This window comes from Cebus imitator, unplaced genomic scaffold, assembly GCF_001604975.1.
Source record: "Cebus imitator isolate Cc_AM_T3 unplaced genomic scaffold, Cebus_imitator-1.0 Scaffold778, whole genome shotgun sequence".
In the NCBI taxonomy this organism is placed as follows: Eukaryota; Metazoa; Chordata; class Mammalia; order Primates; family Cebidae; genus Cebus; species Cebus imitator.
Window position 1 is genome coordinate 1,836 of NW_016108093.1, and position 20,979 is coordinate 22,814.

At 40.3% G+C, this 20,979-nt stretch overlaps 1 protein-coding gene and 1 pseudogene across 3 annotated transcripts; one reads left to right on the forward strand and one right to left on the reverse strand.

The window, feature by feature from the left end:
* Positions 1-2,322: 2,322 nt before the first annotated feature.
* Positions 2,323-4,313, reverse strand: LOC108297182 (annotated as a pseudogene).
* A 4,661-nt stretch (positions 4,314-8,974) lies between these two features.
* KRBOX4 (KRAB box domain containing 4) lies at positions 8,975-20,575 on the forward strand. Of its 3 annotated transcripts, none has more exons than XM_017519827.2 (4): positions 8,979-9,844; positions 10,183-10,278; positions 18,182-18,225; positions 19,793-20,575. In XM_017519827.2, exons 1-3 carry the CDS (start codon positions 9,646-9,648, stop codon positions 18,223-18,225), a joined length of 339 nt encoding a protein of 112 aa, XP_017375316.1. In that variant the 5' UTR covers positions 8,979-9,645; the 3' UTR covers positions 19,793-20,575. The 3 variants fall into 3 exon arrangements, with proteins under 3 accessions (XP_017375317.1, XP_017375316.1, XP_017375315.1); XM_017519826.2 differs by having other exon boundaries at positions 8,980-9,844; positions 19,790-20,575; XM_017519828.2 differs by lacking the exons at positions 18,182-18,225; positions 19,793-20,575 and adding an exon at positions 13,057-14,375 and having other exon boundaries at positions 8,975-9,844.
* Positions 20,576-20,979: the final 404 nt, after the last annotated feature.

Consider the following 20,979-nt stretch of genomic DNA (forward strand, 5'->3'; position numbering starts at 1 on the left):
TTTTCCTAATAATAGATATTTAGGATATTCCTCTTTTTTCTTTTTTTTTTAAAGGAGGGAGGGGGAGGAGGAAGGGAGGGAGGAAAGAAGTCAGGATATTCCTAATCTTTTGCTACCATAAACAACATAGCAGTGTATAGTACATTCCCATTGTGTGTATGTGAGAACATTTATAGGATAACTTTCTAGGTCAAAGTTATATGCATCTTGAATTTTGATTCAGAGCTGTCAAATTACCTTCCGATAGGATGTTCTGGTTTGCATTGCTGGCAATATTATAATGCCTCTTACCATAAATTTTATGGGCAACCACAGTGTATTATCCACTATGATTTTTGCTATTGTGAGGGAGTAAAGAGTAGTGTATTCTAATTCGTTTTTCTTGATTTGAGTGTCTTTTAAAATGTTTAACCACCATTTATACTTTTTTCTTTCAAATATTTATTCTAGTCATTTCCCCCCTTTTCTCTTGGGTGTGGAATTACTTTGATGGCTAGATGTTAGCTCCTTGGGTTAACTTAAGCAAATGAGATCTCTGTCATATATGTTGTAAATATTTTTCATAGTTTATTATTTGCTTTGATTTGTCTTATACATCTTGGGGAGTGGATACTTAATGTGTTTTTAATGTCAAATTTCACACTTTTGTGCTTTTAGAGTTCTTGTATTGCTTAAATAGGATTCTGTTAGTTGAGATTATAAAAATGGCATTTCAGTTATGTGGAAAAAGTGGTTACTGAATGATGGTGGCACCATTGAGTCTCCATTTGGATGGAAAGAAAGTTAAACTCTTCTACATCATATACATGTCAATTCCAGATTGATCAAATACCTAAATATATATTTGAAAAATTAAATGAAAATTTAAGAGGATATTGGGATAACCTTGCTTAGTGCAAGAACCTTTTTTATTTTTAATGGTACAATGTTTTTTGTTTTGTTTTTGAGACAGAGTCTCACTACGTGGCCCAGGCTGGAGTGCAGTGGCACAATCTTGGCTCACTGCAACCTCTGCCTCCTGGGTTCACGTGATTCTTCTGCCTAAGCCTCCCAAGTAGATGGGTCTACAGGCACACACCACCACACCTGGCTAATTTTTGTATTTTTAGTAGAGACTGTGTTTCACCATATTGGCCAGGCTGGTCTCGAACTCCTGACCTCATAATCTAGCCGTCTCGGCCTCCCAAAATGCTGGGATTACAGGTGTAAGCCACCGTACCCAGCCCAGTGTTCTTCTTTTAATGATCATTAGGACATCTTTAAATTAACTACTAAGTACACACACAAATAAAGAAACATAAGGAGCGTCATAGCCCAAGTACTTCTGAAACTACTACTTAGTTCCAAGCCCCAGCACATATCAATTATATGAATTAATTTTTTAAATTCAGAACCTGGATCTTTGTTTTAAGACTAGTATAAAGAAAACCAAACAACTTGTTATTAACATAATAGCTGCAATTATTAACTGCAAGAATACAGTAGAAAAGAGTCATACTAAATGTTAATGTTCTTGTAACAGAATTATCCATATCACTTTATGGTAGCAAATTCTGACAAGAAATGATCATTCATTTCTTATTAAAAATACTTATTTCTAAGATTGATCAGTTATACCACAAATAAAACCACAGTTTATTCAATAGAGCCCTTACCTTTCTCTTTTTTTCCTGAAAGATCTGTCATTTACAGGGAACTACTAATTTCAGATCAGTTACTCAAACCAGGGTTCTGCCTGTAAATTCACATCTTAACTTTATATACAGTAAACGTACACCCATATTCCCTCTCTAGTCTTGAAGCTAAATACTTTCACAAAGGGAACAACCTAAAATCATTTCATGTGAATCTTGGTTCTTACTTTTCTTCTACTTCATTTTTATTTCTATCTATTATTTGTTATTCTTCCTCATCACTAAAAGTATCTTCCTACATGGTGGTAAAGGAGAGAGATCTAGCAGCCACTTCTGCGGCAAGGCCAGTAGCGAGGGTAAAATCCAGTCACTGCTGTAGCCATGCCAGCCTCTGCTTCATGGAGGTCTGAGGACTCCCTGGAGTCCCTGGGAGGTGGAGGGGAGACCAGGATGGACCACCAGGCCAGACCGCCTCCATCTGCTTGAGATTCATCTTTGCCCTTGCATTGGTAACATGTTCTCTATTCTGCTCCTTGGAGGAAGACTTCATTTGCAGAATTGTCTTTATTTTTACCCTCTAGAGCAAGCTTGTCCAACCCATGGCCCACAGGCCACATCTAGCCCAGGACAGCTTTGAATGTGGCCCAGCAAAAATTTTGTAAACTTTCTTAAAACATTGTGAGATTTTGTTGCAATTTCTTTTTTAGCTTATCAGCTGTCATCAGTGTTAGTGTATTTTATGTGTGGCCTGAGACAATTCTTCTTCCAATGTGGCCCAGGGAAGCCAAAAGATTGGATAGCCCTGCTCTAGAGAGCCATCACACAAATGCTCAGTCCTGCTTGTTGCATTGTCACTTATGTTTACTATTTTCCTCTTCAGTATCATTTTTACTGACTTTCCTGCATCTGAATTCATTGATGGTTCTGAATTACTTGTGTGTTTCACTAGGTCTGCAGGAGACAAGGATTTCAACATAGCATGATCACAAAATAGCAGTTACAGCCGCTTCTGCTTTTCTGTCTCTGAAGCTTTAAATCCCAGCACAGCTTTTAATTCTTGGAGTACCCTCTTAGATTCTTCATGCTTATTCCTCTGTCTTTCTTTGTCTTCTTTAGACAAGTAATAAAAGTCATCCGTTCTGTAATCACTGTTGATAGCTATATCATCTACATAAGCTTCTAAGTCCTGTTTATCCTCCTCAGGGAGTGGATCTTTGTCTGCAATGTGTAGAGTAGGCTGTGTCAAAGGTGCCCATGTACGATGTTGGTTTTCACACACTACCTCAGGCTTGCCTTTTTTTAAATCTATATTTCTTCATAGCAGTTTGTCCACCTGAGAAATGGCCTCTTCCCAGCAATTGTTGCTTGTTTGAACATGGGGGCTGAATCAACTTTAATTTCTGTTCTAGGATTTGATAAGCCTCTGGCACTAGTTCTTGTGTTTCTTTAATACAAAGAAACCTTTCAAGTGAATGTTCAAGAATTATTACCTCGTTCAATAATGCTTTCACCTGGAGCTGCAAGTTGCACGCTGCTGTGTGAACGTTATTCAGTTCTTTTGACCTCTGTTGAGTTTTGGATAAACACTGGTACAGACTGGTGCTGAGTTTCAAAGTACCGATAGAATTCAGAGTTACACTTAAGCTCCTCCAAACAGGCATAGTAAGCCTGAGGTAGACCTTGAGTCACATCAGACAAGGTATGATGAGGCAAAAGTGCTGGAGTAAGTGAGGGCCCAGGAGGTGAATTGGCTGTAGAAAGTAATAGGGCTAACCATCTAAAGAATTCTGAACTCTGCCACCCACAGTTGGAACAAAACCTTCGACGCAGGCAGGCTGAATTCATCTGTACAGTTAGGTGCTTCCTCTTCTGAAATCTACTCTTCACTAAGTCCAAGGCTCAGCTCCTTAAAAGGCACCACACAGATATAGTTGGTTACATTGTCACTTTCAGAGTTCAGGGGGTGGTTTTTTTTTTTTTTTTAAGCATCTATAGGATAGATAGCCTTGCTGCTTGGAAGTTCTGTAGACAGCTTTCCAGAGACCGATGAGGTGCTAAGTGGGATGCTGCCCAGCTTTATTAAATGGACAAGCAGCACTGACCCTGTCAAGCAAAAATATAAATCCTCTGGAAATCACTTCAGTTTCTTGAATGAGATGTAAAGCTTGTCTTCAAGGTTAGTAAAAGCTCAGCTGTTTGCTGCCATATCTTCCAAGTGAACACTGTATTTTTTTCAGGTCACTTGTAGTTCAGCTGTCTTCCGTAATCTCAAAGCTCTTATGACCAAATAAACAAATAAAATCACTCCCCATACCAGCCAGGAAGATACAGTCCCCCAAGTGGGAAGCATAGCTAGCAAACTAATGAAGGCAAATAGCATTGAGACACCCCAAACATTAGGGGTTGCCAGGGAGCAAAGTGTTGGAAGGCGTCCACTTTCCTGTTGTTGAGGTTGCCCTGCAGACAGGATGCTGGCATCAAGTAGCTCAGTCAGCTCCACATCCTCTCGAAACAGGACTTCCTGTTGCAGGATGGTAGGCAATGAGGTGAGTCGGAATCCAATATCCAACTTGTGAAGTAAATCATCTTTCTTACTGCGCCGAGAAAAAAAATCCAACTTTTGGTGGTTTCAGCCACTTTTAACAGGATGCATTGCTTAATAACCCATTCCCTGAGCATGCCAGTAAGTGGAGTTTATGTTCATTGAGTGATGACTGTATCCCAGGTATTTTGGTAGGACTCTTGTAGGAAGCTTTTGTTGTTCCTCTGTGGTGCATTTTTCCGTTTTTGGTGATAGAGAACATATTTCAAAGTCTGTGTGTTCTGGATCCTGTAAGTACTGATAAAGTGGAGAATTCCAAAAGTTACCTCCTTGTCAAACTCCGGCGTCATCCTTCTCTGCCGTGCCACCCACCTCAGCACAATGGGAAATCAGAAGAAACATTTTTAATGAAGATGGGAAACCTAGAAACCATAAAGAGAAAGATTGTCAGATTAAACCGTATTAAGATGTTAAAACCTATAGAGTCAAAAGATAATTTGAGGCTGAGAGAAAGTACATGCAATGCATATGATATGCAAAGAATTCATATATAGAAAATGAAAAATGATGAAAGAAGACACAAAATGTGGTGGACATATAGTCAAAAAGATAAGGCAGGCAATTTATGAGAAAAAAGTGTGAAACCATTTGAAAAGATGTTTACTTTCCCCAGTTTTCAAGCTGGGAAAACAGGGCTGATTTTCATTCCTTCCTTTCTGTTGCGCTCCAACAAATGCACCCAGTCTCAGCCCTTCTACTAACTGTTTGCCTTACAGAAACTTTTTGTTTTTTATATATATATACAAAACAACAAAATTTGGCATGGATTGTTTTTAAAGAAAATATGCTCCTACTATGCTTTTCTGTTTGGAGGTTTTTGTTATTTGTTTGTTTTTTGAGGCGGAGTCTCGCTCTGTCACCCAGGCTGGAGTGCAGTGGCATGATCTCAGCTTGCCGCAACCTCCCCCGCCTGGGTTCAAGCGATTCTCCCACCTTAGCCTCCTGAGTAGCTGGAATTACAGGCACCCGCCGCCATGCCCAGCTAATTTTTGTATTTTTAGTAGAGATGGGGTTGCACCATGTTGGCCAGGCTGGTTTCGAACTCCTGACCTTAAGTGATCTACCCGCCTCACCCTCCCAAAGTGCTGGGATTACAGGCGTGAGCCACTGCACCCAGCCCCGACATTAGAAATTTCTAGGTAGCACAATGGAAAATCTTAAAAATTATTAAACACCCACATGAGCTAACTTCTTTTATACACTAAAATTCTAACAAATCATTAAAGATTACACCTAATATATAACTGAAAGAATATGAAATGAATGTAGAATAGCATACCATGTATCATGATTCATATTCTTAAACATCAAAAAGGTTGATAATACTTAGTACAGTCAGGTATGTAGAAAAAAAACAGCAAAGAAGTTATAAACTGTATACAGCATTTTGTGGTGGAATAGTTGATTTATATATATCAAAATTTACATTGCAAATATCCTTAACACAGCAATGTTCTTTCTAGAATTTTACCCTAGACCTTTAATACATCAGTAAGACAAGACAACCCAACAGAATCAAGACTCATAGCAACAGAAATATGGGTGGCCTGGAAACATACAAAAAGATTATAATCATTACTGAAACTCACATACATGCTGTCATCTACCTATGAGAGTGGTAAACTTTGAAAAGATAGATAAGAGCCACTGTGGATGAGAGTACTGGCTGGTTGACAGGTAATTTGGCTGTTCTTATTAAAGATCTTTTTCTTATTTTAACCAGCAGTTGCATTTATAGGACTCCATCCTAGCGAAATATTTATATGTCCATAAAGATGTCCAAGGCAGTTCTATTCATACTAGCAAAAAGTAGAAGGAGAAAGCCCTAAATGTCCCGTGTTCCTGAGAATCCAATAATGGTTGAATGATAGCTGTACTACCAAGTGACATTGTTTATGGTAAAAATGACCCCTGATTGGTAAACAAATTGCACGTGGACTAGGAGGACTAGAGAGTGGTTAAATAAATTGCCACATCTGTACTCTGCAACTGTCATGATAAAAATTGGCTGACATGTAAGAATGTTTGGAATACTTTTGTCTAAGTGAAAAAAAATCAAAGTTCAGAAAAGATTAATAGGAGTGGCCAGCTGTGGTGAGTCACACCTGTAATCCCAGCACTTTGGGAGGCCAAGGCAGGTGGATTGCTTGAGGTCAGGAGTTCAAGACCAGCCTGGCCAACATGGTGAAACCCCATCTCTACTAAAAATACAAAAAATTAACCAGACATAGTGGCACATGTCTGTAATCCCAGCTACTCGGGAGGCTGAGGCAGGAAAATCGCTTGAACTTGGAGGGGTGGAGGTTGCAGTGACCTGAGATTGCACCACTGCACTCCAGCCTGGGGCAACAAAGCAAGACTCTGTCAAAAAAAAAAAAAAAAAAAAAAAATTCCAATGTCTAGGTAGTCAACTTTATCACGCTAGAGCCGTATATTTTATGAATTTGGGGAAAGACTATCCGTAACTACAAAACTATAAAAACTTTTAACTTACCTCTCACTTTTATGGTTATCTTTTACACATTTAAATCTCTAATCCATCTGTAATTTACTTGGGGGCTCAGAGTGAGATAAGTAATTTACTTTTATGGAGTTTCTTCCCTCCATAAATACCTAGCCGGATTTTTCTGATGATATCTTTTCTGCAGAGATTTAAGATACTTTTACTATGAAGTAACCGCTGACACTTTACTCAGAGGATCTATTAGTTGTTAACTCTCATCATTGTCATATTTAGCTCTGTGTTACTGGAAACTTCATAATGGGATGACGGCTGTTTTACTGGGTCTGAAAGATAAGGAAGGGAACAACACCCACGTTTTTCTACTGTCTTCTCTCACTTGACACAACACTTCCGACACCACTTGTGATCCCAGGCCCCAGGCTGTTTCCCCATATACCAGGCAGTTCTGCAGTGGACACCAGCTGGGTGTCCTCTAGGTCAATTCCCTTCTGACACCGTCTACCTGGAGTTACCGTCGGCTCCCACAGGTTGGGGCTTAGTCCCACAAGACTGCCCCAACTTGAGATGCCAGTCACAAGTAGGATGTCACCTATACATCTGACGGATGGGCCACAAATTGGGGTTTCCCACGACCCCCTCCTGAAGATTGATTAATTTGCTAGAGTGAGTCCCAAGACCCAGGGAAACTGAGTTTCTTTCCCCTATTTGTTATAAAGGACATACAGAGGATAAAGATGAACAGCCAGATGGAAGAGATGCATAGGGCAAGGGATGTGGGAAGGTCCACGGACCTTTCGTGCCCTCTCTGGACTCACCGCCATCCGGGAACCACCAAGTGTTCAGCTGTCTGGAAGCCGTCCGAACCCACCCAGTCCTTTAGATGTCGTTGTTGTTTTTCAGAGACAGGGTCTTGCTGTGTCTCCCAGGCTGGAATACAGTGGTGCGATCTTGGCTCACTGCAGCCCCAACCTCCTGGCCTCAAGTGATCCTCCTCAGCCACCCATAGTGCTGGGATCACAGGAGCGAGCCACCACACCTGGCCACAGTGGGACTGATCATCATTGGCCCTTGGTGAACAACTGAACCTTCAGGTTCTCTCCCCTCCCAGGAGTTTGGAGGTTGGAGATGAAAGTCCCAGCCCTCTAATCCTGCCTGGTTTTCTGGTGAGCAGCCCACATCCAGATGCTACCTAAGGGCTGTTAGCCAGCAGTCATCTCATTAATATATATAAGACTTTTGATCACTTCAGGGGCTATTCCAAGGGTTGCAGGAGCTTTTTGCCAGGAGACAGGACAAAAACCAAATATATATTTCACAATATCAAACCAGGTGACATCACTTCCAATAAGAATGACTCCGGATTGGTAAACAAACTGCATCTGGACTGGGAGGACTGAGTAAACTGACGAGCTGGTAGGAAGCCATGGAGTGGGGTTTTCTTTTTCTTCTTTTTTTTTTTTTTGAGAAAGAATCTCGCTCTTCTTGCCCAGGCTGGAGTGGAATGGCACAATCTTGACTCACTGGAACCTCTGCCTCCTGGGCTCGAGCGATGCGCTACCATGCCTGGCTGATTCTGTATTTTTAGTAGAGACGGGGTTTCACCATATTGGTCAGGCTGGTCTTGAACTCCCAAACCCAGGTGATCTGCCCGCCTTGGCCTCCCAAAGTGCTGGCATTACATGTGTGAGCCACCACGCCCGGCCAGATTGGGGTTTTCTGAGTCCATTGTCACTCAGTGATACGTAACTGGGCACATCTTTTGCTAGGACCCTGGAAGCCATGTTACTGGGACCATTACAAGAGATATTGGTCTATGGAACAGGTTCGGGCTTCCAAGCAATGTCATCCTAGCACTCGGCAGTGTGGTTTTGTTCCCGGGCACCGGAGCTATCACGAGGGAGGGGCAGATTGGGCTAATAGCTCCTGGATTGCTCTGAGAAGCCCTCCTGCTGGAGAAACCTGGCTGTCACCGCCCTCTGGCACGCTGCCTTTCCTGTCTCCTCTCCTTCCACACAGCTGGGTAAACTGGTGTCCACTGTGGCCGGTTTGGGCCTTATGGGTGCAACAAGTGGCTTGAATTGAAGGCCACCAAAGTGAGAGCATGACAGGATGGGATCCGGAGCAGAAACGGGGGGTAGTGGTCTTTGCGAGGAATTGGGGCACTTGCAGAAGTGAGTTTTTGTTTGGTGGTGACAAGGCCAAGCACACACCCTTCCCCTTTTGCCTTGGTCAGCTGCCCAGGCCACAGACCTCTGGCTTCCTGTTCTTTGTCTCATGATTGATGAATGAAGGTTAGAATGGTTTGTCATGATTGGTTAGCTAGGTTTAGAACTGTTTGTTGTAGCTCTGTGTCTCCTGCGAAGCCTGGTCTGACAGCCCCAAGCAGAATTGACTTCCTCCTCTGTGGGCCACCCGGACCCTGTCCTACATCGGTCCCTGTCCCTGTGAGGCAGGCTTCCTCCCTTCCTCCGTTTCGTCTGTGAGTGTCTAAGTGTCACTTTTCACCCTCTACTAAACCGAAGCTCCTTGAGTTCAAGATGTATCTTTTTGTATTAATCTTTACTTCACAGGACTTACCAGCCTGGCCTCTATTCAGTAAACATGTGTTGAAGGAATGAATTTCCAGGGTAAGATATTTCTCATACCCTATATGTTTCTCCTATAAAGTTCAAAATGATTTTAGTCATGTAGATACTCTATGTAATATATGGTGCCGAACTGACTAGTGACTGTCATAAGAGCGATTACATGAGAAAGGCCGACGTGGGTGCGGGAGCCAGACTGCGTGGATTCGAATCCCTCATTCCTGGCCATGTGACCTGAGCTAGTTACTTAGGCTCTGTGCACCTCGCGCTCTTCATCTGTCAAGTTTCTCCTAGGGTGGCGGCGAGGATCGAAATCTTTAGTACGTGTGAGGACTTCAGAGAGCACAGAGTAAACCCTCCATGTGCGTGAGGTGCCATGTCCCAGTGCCCCAGGCTGGTCCCGGGGTGCTAAAGAGGAATGTGCCGTTACAGGAATCATTGACCTTCAAGGACGTGTTCGTGGACTTCACCCTCGAGGAGTGGCAGCAACTGGACTCTGCCCAGAAGAACCTCTACAGGGACGTCATGCTTGAGAACTACAGCCACCTGGTGTCCGTGGGTGAGGGACCGCGTCACAGTGTGATGCAGAATGCCCCCAGTACTGTGTTTCTTTCTCAGCTGCTCCAAGCTCCGGGGCCTGGGAACAATGAGTGTGGGTTACAAGCCTCAGTGGGTTTGGGTTACAGCCCACTGTGTCATATTCGTAGTCCCGTTTGGACGCCGGACAGCATATTGGTGCCATTGCTTGCTTTGTGACTGTTCTGTACTGAGGGGCAGATAAGCTGGATGCATGGGGCCGTCACCGAGGCCGTGCCACCTTCAGCCTGCAGGGATGGGCCTAGGTTCTGGAATTCCTCAGCTTTAATAACGAAGTCCTGTGTCATTTCCCCTGAACAGGGTATCTGCTTGCCAAACCAGATATGATCTTCAGGTTGGGACCAGGAGAAGAGTCCTGGAGGGCAGATGGAGGGACCCCGGTGCGCACCTGTGCAGGTGAGGACAGGCCAGGTGAGTCAGGCCGGGGAAAGGGGACCAGGTTGGTTCGTGAGAGCTTGGCTTCTGGGATGCGCTCAGGAGCCCTTCTAAGAGCCCCGGACTTGTGGACACGCCTAGACTGATGAACGGAGGTATTGTCATGTGCACATGAGGCCTCTGCCTGGCAGCCAGTTACAGTCTCTGTGTTCTTTGCTTGGCGTTCACATAGGTTGTGGCCACTCTTGTTCTGAGATCCCATTTCTACCTTCCAGCCTCCTGGCTTGCTGGTGAGAAGTGCCAAGCCCCTTCTCATTCCTCTCCCACCACCTTTATGGAAGTGTTTAAGACTTATTCTCCTACCTTCTTGGCCTTTTGTATTTTCACCATAGTAGATGTATTAATAGATGTCAGCATTTCCTCTTTACTGGGCATACTGTGGGCCCTTTCAGGCTGAAATTTGGACTATTTTTTTTTTTTTTAGCCTAAGGTATATTATCATACCTGTTTTTTTTGGGAGCCAGTATGGACACCAAAGCTGTGCCATTGACCTTTACCAGCCAGGTACCTACCACATTCTTACCTGCTCTGTTTGTAGTTAACACTGTAAACCTCACACCATTTTCTGTTTTCTCTACTTATTTCTTCTCAGACTCTTACAGATCTGACTTGATACTACCTGTTATTAGATTCCTCCACTTTTCAATACAGACTTCCCACTTAACTCTTGCTTTTGATATTATCTCTTTACTTATTCACAATATAAACACACTTGAGAGGACATTACTCCCAGGGTGGAATACTTCAGTGAACTGCATTTTAGTCCTGCATAGAGCTGCTTTTTCCTTGTCTGTTTTTCCTGTGGGCTGCCTATAAGGATCCAGAAACTCTTCAGATACACTGGTCTGCTCTTTCTCTCCCCTTCATAGTACCCCCTTCAGTGTCCTATGGCAAAGAAGCCTGTTTAGAATGTTCTTACTCTTCAGAGGGCGATCCCTGAACCAGCAGCTTGGGCTTTGTTGGGGCCCTAAGTAGAAAATCAGAATCTGAGGCCCCACTCTAGATTTTCTGAATGAGAATATGCATTTCAACAAGTTCCCCAGGGATACCATAGGCATAGTAAAGCTTGAGAACCACTGCTCATTAGAGATTAATTTCAGAGCATCAACTGCAGTCAGGTGCGGGCCCCAAGGACCTACAGATGACTCCTCAGATGGCTTCGTCCAGAACCCACTCCTCAGCGCACACACCAGCTCTCTGAGATCCTCCCTGTGCTGGCATTTGTGTCTCCTACCACTCTGTAGCTTCCCCCAGGAATGTTTAGGCAATGATAACCTCTTTAGTGCTCAGTGTAATTCCACATCTGCTGCCAAGAGATTCATCAGGATTTCTGGTGTGCTGACAGTATGCTTGCCTTCTTCCAGTGATGCCTGGAATTGTAATGACTGTGTGTCTTGTTCTTGTTTCAGTGCTATCCTGGAAGGGAGGAAAAACAAATTCAGGCACAGCCCACCTTCCTGAGTCCCAATTCTCTCATAATAAAAACTCTATTATATTAAAATACAGACATTTATATGTTCAGTTTAAGAGTGCAGAACAGTATAGGCTAAAAAGTAATCTTAGGTACATTCCCAGTCATGCCTTCCAAGGGCAGCTTCTTGTAAAGGTTTCTCTATTTGGTTCTGAGCACTTCCATAGGTTTAGGGAATACCTTTATATCTGCATTTTGTGGGTTTTCAGTTTTATCTCCCCTCTATGAAAAGTAAGGATTTCCCTCACACTTTGGCCCTCCACTCCCCAGCTCTTTACAAGTTTGTTAAATGCTTATTTTTAGTTCCTTTATTGGTTACATTTGTAACTTTAAATAATATAGCTGTGCATTTCATAGACTAACTTTAAAAAAAATCTAGCTAAGGGCCAGTGGCTCATTTCTCTAGCTTGAACACAAACCCCTAGACGTAAGAGCCTACATCCTGTTCTGACATGTTCTAGTGTGAGACTGGTGGAAGACATTCAGTAAATATTGCACTGATTGTTTTGGACCTGGGCAGAGGAAGGAGCTTTGTTATACATCCAGATACAAGTGGCTAAGACCATGGACTGTGGAGCCACATAGCCTGGGTTGAAATTCTGGCCACTTCCCTCACTAACTATCACTGTGCACACATTGGTTGGCCTCTCTACCTGTTGTAGAATGGGGCTAATGATAGAACTGAACGATTGTCAGAAATTAATGATTTGATGCATGTAAGGCACCTAAAAGGATGCCTGGGATAAAGGAAGCACTCAACAAATGTTATCACCATTTTTATTGTTGTTGTTATCCATTAAAAAGGTTTTTTTTTTTTTTTTTTTTTAATTTAATGTGGTGGTTGTTAACCAGAGATGTATTACATAGTTATCTGTGGATCTGTCAGAATACCCATGAGTAGGCCCTGCTCTAGAAATTGTTTCAGAAAGCCTGGGGTAGGCCTGGTTATGTGCATTTTGAGTGACACGCCAGAGGATTCTGATGCCCATCTTTGGTTAAGATCCACTACTTGAAATATCTGCTGAGAGGAATTGCAACGAAATAGGAGATAGCAATGAGCATGCGAGCAGGATGGGATGGGATAGCTGGTGAGGGAAGTGGCCAGAATTCCAACCCAGGCTATGTGGCCCCACAGTCTATGCTCTTAGCCACTTGTATGTGGATGAATAACGTGGAGTCACTCCTAGGCAGTCTCCAAACTCCCAGGGTTGGAATCAGAAAGCAACTTGAATTTCTTCCTTGTTCCTCTGTATTTAAATCTATTTCAGAAAATGTATTTTTCCCTCTGCCTCCTGGATGAAACCACTGGCTGGTCCCATAAGTTCACTGGTCATTCTGAGATAATAAAAATCTTCTAGGAACTGTTACTTTCAAGAGTAGCCTCATTATAATAACGAAAACTGTCCAGTCTCGTGTTGTAGTACAAACTGAAGTTTATTTCAAGTTTGTTGATCTTTTCATAGAAAGAAGTTTTAGCTTTGTTAATTTTCTCTACCATTTTTCTGTTTTATTGATTTCTCCTGTTATTTCCTTTTTTCTACTTTCAGTTTACTTTGCTGTTCTTTATTTAGCTTTTCCTCCTCAACATTTTATTATGAAAAATTTTGTATAAAACAAGTAAAAGAATTATAGACTGAACACCATATAATCCCTATATGGGTGTTCTGTAATAACACCTAGATTTATAATTATAAACATTTTGCTATGTTTATCTCCTGTCTGTCTGCCAATTCTTCTGTCCTTCCATCAATTTGATTTTTTTGTAGTGCATTTCAAAGGAAGTTACAGAAATCAGTACCCTTAACCCCTAAATACCTTCACAGGTGTATCATTAATTAGAGTTCAATATTTGTTAGTACTTTATCATTAGTGTTCATGAAGTATTTTAATAAAATAAAATGCCCTAATGGTACCATATGATCTTTGGCTATACAGGTTACTGTTTGAACATAATTTTCTATATGTGTTTTTCATATGTGGTCATTATATATTTATGCTGATATGACTGCATTCTTTTTTTTTCAAATGAAATTAAGGTATAATGTACATACCATGAAATTTATCTTTCTTAGGTGTACAGTTGTATAGTTTTGACAAATATATAGCTGTGTAACTACTACCACAATCAAGGTATTGGACATTTTCATCCCCTACAAAAAACTCCATGTTTCTTTTTGTAATTTAGTCTCTCTCCTCATCCCAGGCTTGATCTCTTTTCCTTCTAGTTTGGTTCTTTCTAGAATGTCATGTGGCTGGCTTCTTTTACTTACCTTAATGCATTTTAGGCTCATCCATGTTGTGGCATGTATCAGTTTGTTCTTTTGATAACTGAGTAGTGTTCCAGTTTGTCTGTTGATGTACCACTTAATGCACATTTGAACTGTCCCTGTTGTTTTGGTTATTATGAATGAAGCTGGTGAACATTCTTGTGTAGGCATTTCTGTGGATCTTTGTTTTCATATCTCTTGAGTAAATATCTGGAGTGAGATTGCTTGGCTGTATGGTAAACATATGTTTAACTTTATAAGACATTGGGCCGGACACGGTGGCTCATGCCTGTAATCCCAGCACTTTGGGAGACTGAAGCAGGCGGATCGCTTGAGGTCAGGAATTTGAGACCAGCCTGGCCAAAATAGTGTAAAACCCCGTCTCTACTAAAAATACAAAAATTAGCTGGGTGTGGTGGCGCACACCTGTAATTCCAGCTACTTGGGAAGCTGAGACAGAATTGCTTGAACCCAGGAAGCAGAGGTTGCAGTGAGCTGAGATCATGCCACTCTACTCCAGCCTGGGCAACAGAGTGAGACCCTGTCTCTCAAAAGAAAAAAAAAGATACTGTCAAGTGTTTTCTAAAGTGGCTGTACTATTTTGTTTTCCCACCAACAACACACCTTTCTAGTAGGTATGTAGGGGGATCGCATTATGATTTGAATTTGCATTTCTGTAACGATCAGTGATGTTGAGCATGTTTTCATGTGCTTATTTGCCATCTGTATATGTTCTGTGGTGAAGTGTCTATTGTAATATTTTGCCATTGTTATTGAATTGTGAGAGTTATTTATATCAATATATATGGATATAAGTCCTGACCAGCTATGTGTTTTCCAAGTATTTACTCCTAGACTATGGCTTGTTTTGTTCAGAACAGTATCTTTTGAAAAAAAAAGTTTCTGTTTTTTTATAAAGTCCAATTTATTAAATTTTTCTTTTATGGTTCATGTTTTTTATGTCCTTTTTAGCAAATCTCTCTCTAACCCAGGGTAATAGAGTTTTTTTCATATGTTTTCTTCCAGGAGATTCATAATTTTAGTTCTTATATTTAAGTCTGTGACTGTTAATGACTTAATTTTTGTATCTGGTGTGAGGGAAGGGTCAGCATACTTTCATAGTATTTTTACATACGCATTTCCAGTAACATTTTTGAAAAGAATATTCTTTCTTTTTCTCAAATCAACAAGTGATCCATTTGTAATTTGACATCTACTTTAAAATGATGCCAGGTGTGGTGGCTCACACCTATAATCCCAGCACTTTGGGAGGCTGAGGTGGGAGGATCCCTTAAGCCCAGGAGGTTGAGACCAGCCTGGGCAACATAGTGAGACCCTATCTCTACTAAAAAATTAGCTGGGCATGGTGGTGTACACCTGTAGTCCTAGCTACTCAGGAGGCTGAGGCATGAGAATCACTTGAATCCAGGAGGCAGAGGTTGCAGTGAGCCAAGATCACACCACTACACTCCAGCCTGGGCAACAGAGTGAGACTGTCTCAAAAAAAATATCAAGGGTAAGAATTTCACTGGGGAACTAGGATATATAAAATAATCTAATGAAAACTGAAAATTAAGAATTTAATATATATGAAAAAGGAAAAAGAAACACAAACTTTAAAAACAACAACAAAAAAAGAATTTAATATATAGACTTAATAGCAGATTAACTGGAGCAGAAGAGAGGATAAGTAAGAAAGATAAGTTACTATCAAATATCCACAGTCTATTCTAGACTGTTCTTTCTTAGTTAACTTACTTTGGCATCCTTTTTGAAAAGTACTTGAACATATGTGTCACTCTGTACACCAGTACAGGTTGAGTATCCCTAATCCAGAAATCCAAAATCCAAAATGCTCTAAAATCCAAAACTTCTTGAGCCACTGACATGGCATCCAAAGGAAATGTTCATTGAAGCATTTCAGATTTCATGTTTTCAGGTTAGGCATGCTGAACCAGTAAATATATAATGCAAACATTCTGAAAACCAAAAAAATCTGAAATCCAAGACACTTCTGGTTCCAAGCATTTTGGATAAATGATACACAACCTGTACAAGAGGTCTTAATTACTGTAGCCTTATATTATGTGTTCAAATCAGATAGTATGAGTCCTCTTACTTTGTTCTTCTTTTTTTATAATGTTTTAGCTAGTTTAGATCCTTGGTATTTTCCTAGAAATTTTAGAATCAGCTTGCCAATTTCTGTAAAAAAGCCTGCAGGGGGTTTTGACATTGCATGGAATCTGTGGATAATTGATGTGCAATGTTTAGCCTTCTAAATCATGAATATTGTATATCTGTTTATTTCAGTCTTTTAAAATTTATTTCAGTAATATTTGATAGCTTTGAATGGATAGGTCTTGCACATATTTTGTTTAATTTACCCCTGTGTTTTATGTTCTTGCAAGGTAATATAAATGGAGTGTGTGTATGTATATTGTTGTTTTATATTTCACTTTCCTATTTCTCACTGCTAGTTTATAGAAGTGTAATTGATTTTTCCATATTGGCTTTGTATCCTGGAACCTTTCTAATAAGCTCACATATTAGTGCCAGTAGCTCTTTCATAGATGGTTTGGTATTTTCTACATAAACAATCATGTAGTTATGAATAAGGACAGTTTATTTCTTTTACCAGTCTGAATGCCTTTATTTCTTTTTCTTACCTTATTGTACTTACTGGCTAGGACCTTCAGTATAATGTTGACTAGGAGTAGCGAGAGCAACATACTTGCCTCGATCCTGATCTTAGGATAAAAGCATTTACTGTGTCACCATTAGGCATAATCTTACTTGTAGGTTTTTTCATAGATGGCCTGATAAAGGTTGAGGATATTTCCTTCTAATCCTGATTTTCTGAAAGTTTTATGAATGGATGTTATAAATTATTTTTATGGATCAGTTCCTATGATTGTGTTTTTTCTCCTTTAGACAATTATATCCTATATAATTATTGATATTATTGGATTTAGATGTACCATTGTATTGTTTATTTTCTGTTCATCCTCCAAACCAAACTTCTTTTTGTTTTTTGTTGTTGTTGTTGTTTCTCTTCACCATTCTCCTCTTTGGAATATTTGACTATTTTTTAAATTAAACATTCCATGTTGAGATAATTGTAGATTCCCATGCCCTTGTAGGAAATAATACAGAGAGATCTCATGTATTCTACCTAGTTTCTACTAATGGTGACATCTTGAAAAGTTATACTACAAATCACAACAAGGATATTGACATTGAGAAAGTCAAGATACAGAACATTTCCATTACTACAAGGGTCCCTCATGTTGCCTTTGTATAGCTATACCCATTCCTTCCCACTCCACCCCTTCTTAAGCCCTGGCAACTACTAATTTGTTCTCCATTTCTCTAATTTTGTCACTTCAAGAATATTACATAAGTGAGGTCATACAGTATGATAGTTTGTGGGATTGGTTCTTTTCACTTAGCATACTTCTCAGTTGGATTCATCCCGTTGTGAGTACCCAGAGTTTCTTCCTTTTTGTCACGGAGTAGTATTCCACCAAATGGATGTACCACAGTTTGTTTAGCCATTCACCATTTGAAGACCATTCCTATTTTCAACTTCATTGATTTCTGCTCTTATTATTTCTTTTCTTCTGCTTGATCTTTGTTTCTAATATATGCATTCAGTGCTATAAATGTCCCTCCAATTGCTGTTTTATCTGTGTCCCACAAATTATGGTATGTTGTATTTTCATTTAATTCAAAATAGTTTCAAATTCCCCTTAAGACTTATTTAGAAGTAAGTATATCTTTAAATTTCCAAATATTTGGGGTTTTCCAAGTACCTTTCTCATTGATTTTTTGTTGTAATACTGTTATTGCACATAATATGATTTCTTATAAATTTGTACAGGTTTGTTTTAAGACCCAGAATATGTTCTATCTTGGTGAATGTTTCATATGCACTTGAAAAGAATGTATATTCTGCTGTTGTTGGATGCAGTGTTCTCTGAATGTCAATTAGGTGAAGTTGGTTGATGGTGCTGTTCAGATTATCTATATCCTTGCTGGTTTTCTGTCTACTTGTTCTATCAATTATTGAGAGAAAGAGTGTTGAAGTCTCCAACAATAATTGTGGATTTGTCTGTTTCTCTTTCAGATGTATCCATTTTTGCCTCATGTATTTTGAAGTGCTGTTATTAGGTACATACACTTTCAGGATTGTTATTTCTTCTCAAAGAATTGACTGTTTTATCATTTTGTAATGTCCCTCTTTGTGCCAGAAAATCCTTCTTGTTCTGAAATCATTGTCTGAAATTAATGTAATTTCTCCAGCTTTCTTTTGGTTAGGTTTTCATGGTATATCTCCATCCCTTTACACATCTCTCTCCAGAGAGTTTCCTTATACCTCTCTCTGCCCGCCCCCACCCCGCCAATTTCCCCTAATAGTAACATCTTGCATTAGTATGGTACATGTGTTACAACCGGTGAATGAATACATTATTATTAACTAAAGTCACATCTTACATTAAGGTTCACTCTTTGTGTTGTTCAGTTCTATGGGTTTTGTCAAATGCATAAAAATCCACCATTACTGTTTCATACAGAATAGTTTTCCCGCCCTTAAAAAATCCCCTGTGCTTTGCTTTTTCATCCCTTTTTCACTCTCTCCTGGCAAGTACTGATCTTTTTACTATCTCTATAGTTTTGCCTTTCCTAGAATGTCATATAGTTGGAATCATATAGTATGTAGCCTTTTCAGACTGGCTTCTTTCAAATAGCAATATGCATTTAAGTTTACTCCATGTCCATGGCTTGATAGCCCATTTCTTTTTATTGCTGAATAATATTCCATTGTGGATCACTTTGTTTATCCATTCACCTATTGAAGGACATCTTGGTTGCTTCCAGTTTGGGGCCATTATGAATGAAGCTGCTATAAACATCATGTGCAGGCTTTTCTGTAGACATAAGTTTTCAACTCATTGTGGTTCATTTCCTTTTGAAGTTTGTAATTTTTTTACTGTGAACTCCTTTTCAGTGAGAGTTATTTTCCATGGAAATTCTGTGTACCCTAAGCTATGAAAGCATCACTGCAGAACTATTTGGATTGCCACTGCTGGGGCCCACTGGTTTCACTAATGCAGGAACAATTTATAGGTGAATTTATCAACTTCGGGGGTTTTGTATTATACTTCAAATGTCCATTTGGAATGCACTCCTACATGTGGTACAGGACTGTGGTTCTGACTTCTTGTAAGTAACCCCTGATTCTTCTTAACATTTTCATTAGCCAGTGGGTGGCATCTTTCTAGTTCCTATTTTACATACAGAGATGTCCTTTGTGACTCCCAGCTTTAAGCAGGTAGCTCAATTCTAATTCTCTGCACATTTGTGTCCTGTGGCCTAGAATTCACTTCACACTCATGATGAGAGCCTTAGCCCCCCAACTGCAAAGCCACACAGCTTCAATTTCTGTTCACCCCCTCACTTTAAATTTCTTCTTCATTTTTGTCACATAATAAATTTATTTTCTTGGTTTGAGCTTGGCTGCATATTAAATTATTTTTGTTAAATTTGAGCCAGCATTTCTTTGTACTTGCACTCAGGGGAGGTGGTGGTGGTGGGACATGGGGAGGCTCCATCTACATCAGCTTAAGTCATGTTGATAGGAGTTCACTGCAGGGCCTTTAGGGATTAATGTTATTCCATAACATTCTAGTGGAAAGATTTAACAAGTTTGATGATTCATTGCACTTTCTTCTAGAAGTCTGGCAAGTTGATGAGCAGATAGATCGCTACAAGGAAAGCCAAGACAAACTTCCGTGGCAAGCTGCATTCATAGGCAAGGAAACACTGAAGGATGAAAGTGATCAAGAATGCAGAACATGTAGAAAAAGCATTTTTCTCAGCACAGACTTTGATTCTGTAAGACAAAGACTCCCTAAATATTATTCATGGGAAAAGGCATTCAAAACATAATTTAAACTTTCTTAGTCAAAATAGAAGCTATGTAAGAAAGAAAGATGATGGATGTAAGGCATATTGGAAAGTATGCCTCCATTCTAACCTTCATAAAGTTCAACCTGCAGAGAAATTTTTTGACCCTAATCAACAAGGGAAAGCCCTCCACCAAAAGCAAGCCCTTCAGAAAAGTCAGAGAAGTCAAACTGGGGAGACACTCTACAGATGTACTCAGTGTGGAAAAGGGTTTATCCAGAAAGCAAACTTAGTTGTACATCAAAGAACTCACACTGGAGAGAAACCTTATGAATGCTGTGAATGTGCAAAAGCCTTCAGCCAGAAGTCAACCCTCATAGCACACCAGAGAACTCACACAGGGGAGAAGCCCTATGAATGCAGTGGATGTGGAAAAGCCTTTATCCAGAAGGCACCACTTATTAAACTTAAGAAAATTCATATGGACAGGGACCCTGTAAATGCAATGTCTGTGAGAAAGCCTTCAGTAGGAAGTCAGCTCTCATGAAACAGATAATTCACATGGGAGAAACCTTACAACTGTAATGAATGTGGGAAATCGTTCAGTGTTAAATCAACTCTCATTGTATGTCACAACATATATGCATAAGTTGCATGCTATTGTGAGTAGTGTCATGAAATTTTGCACTGTCCCTGCTTTTTCCTGCTCAGGATGCAAATCAGTGAATCATCTTTTTTTTTTTTTTTTTTTTTTTTTTTTTTTTTTTTTTTTTTTTGAGATGGAGTCTTGCTCTGTCGCCCAGACTGGAGTGCACTGGCACGATCTTGGCTCACTGCAACCTCCACCTCCCGGGTTCAACCAATTCTCCTGCCTCAGCCTCCCGAGTACCTGGGATTACAGGCGTGCACCACCACACCTAACTAATTTTTGTTTTCTTAATAGAGATGGAACTTCACCATGTTGGTCAGGCTGGTCTTGAACTCCTGACCTCAAGTGATCCGCCTGCTTCAGCCTCC

What these genes read in the sequence shown, in the direction of transcription:
- KRBOX4 (XM_017519827.2), top strand. Translation starts at nt 9,646, where the DNA reads ATGTGCGTGAGGTGCCATGTCCCAGTGCCCCAGGCTGGTCCCGGGGTG. An exon ending in CAGCCACCTGGTGTCCGTGG is followed by an intron (nt 9,845 to 10,182) that starts GTGAGGGACCGC and finishes TCCCCTGAACAG; the next exon opens with GGTATCTGCTTGCCAAACCA. An exon ending in CCCGGTGCGCACCTGTGCAG is followed by an intron (nt 10,279 to 18,181) that starts GTGAGGACAGGC and finishes TTTCTCTTTCAG; the next exon opens with ATGTATCCATTTTTGCCTCA.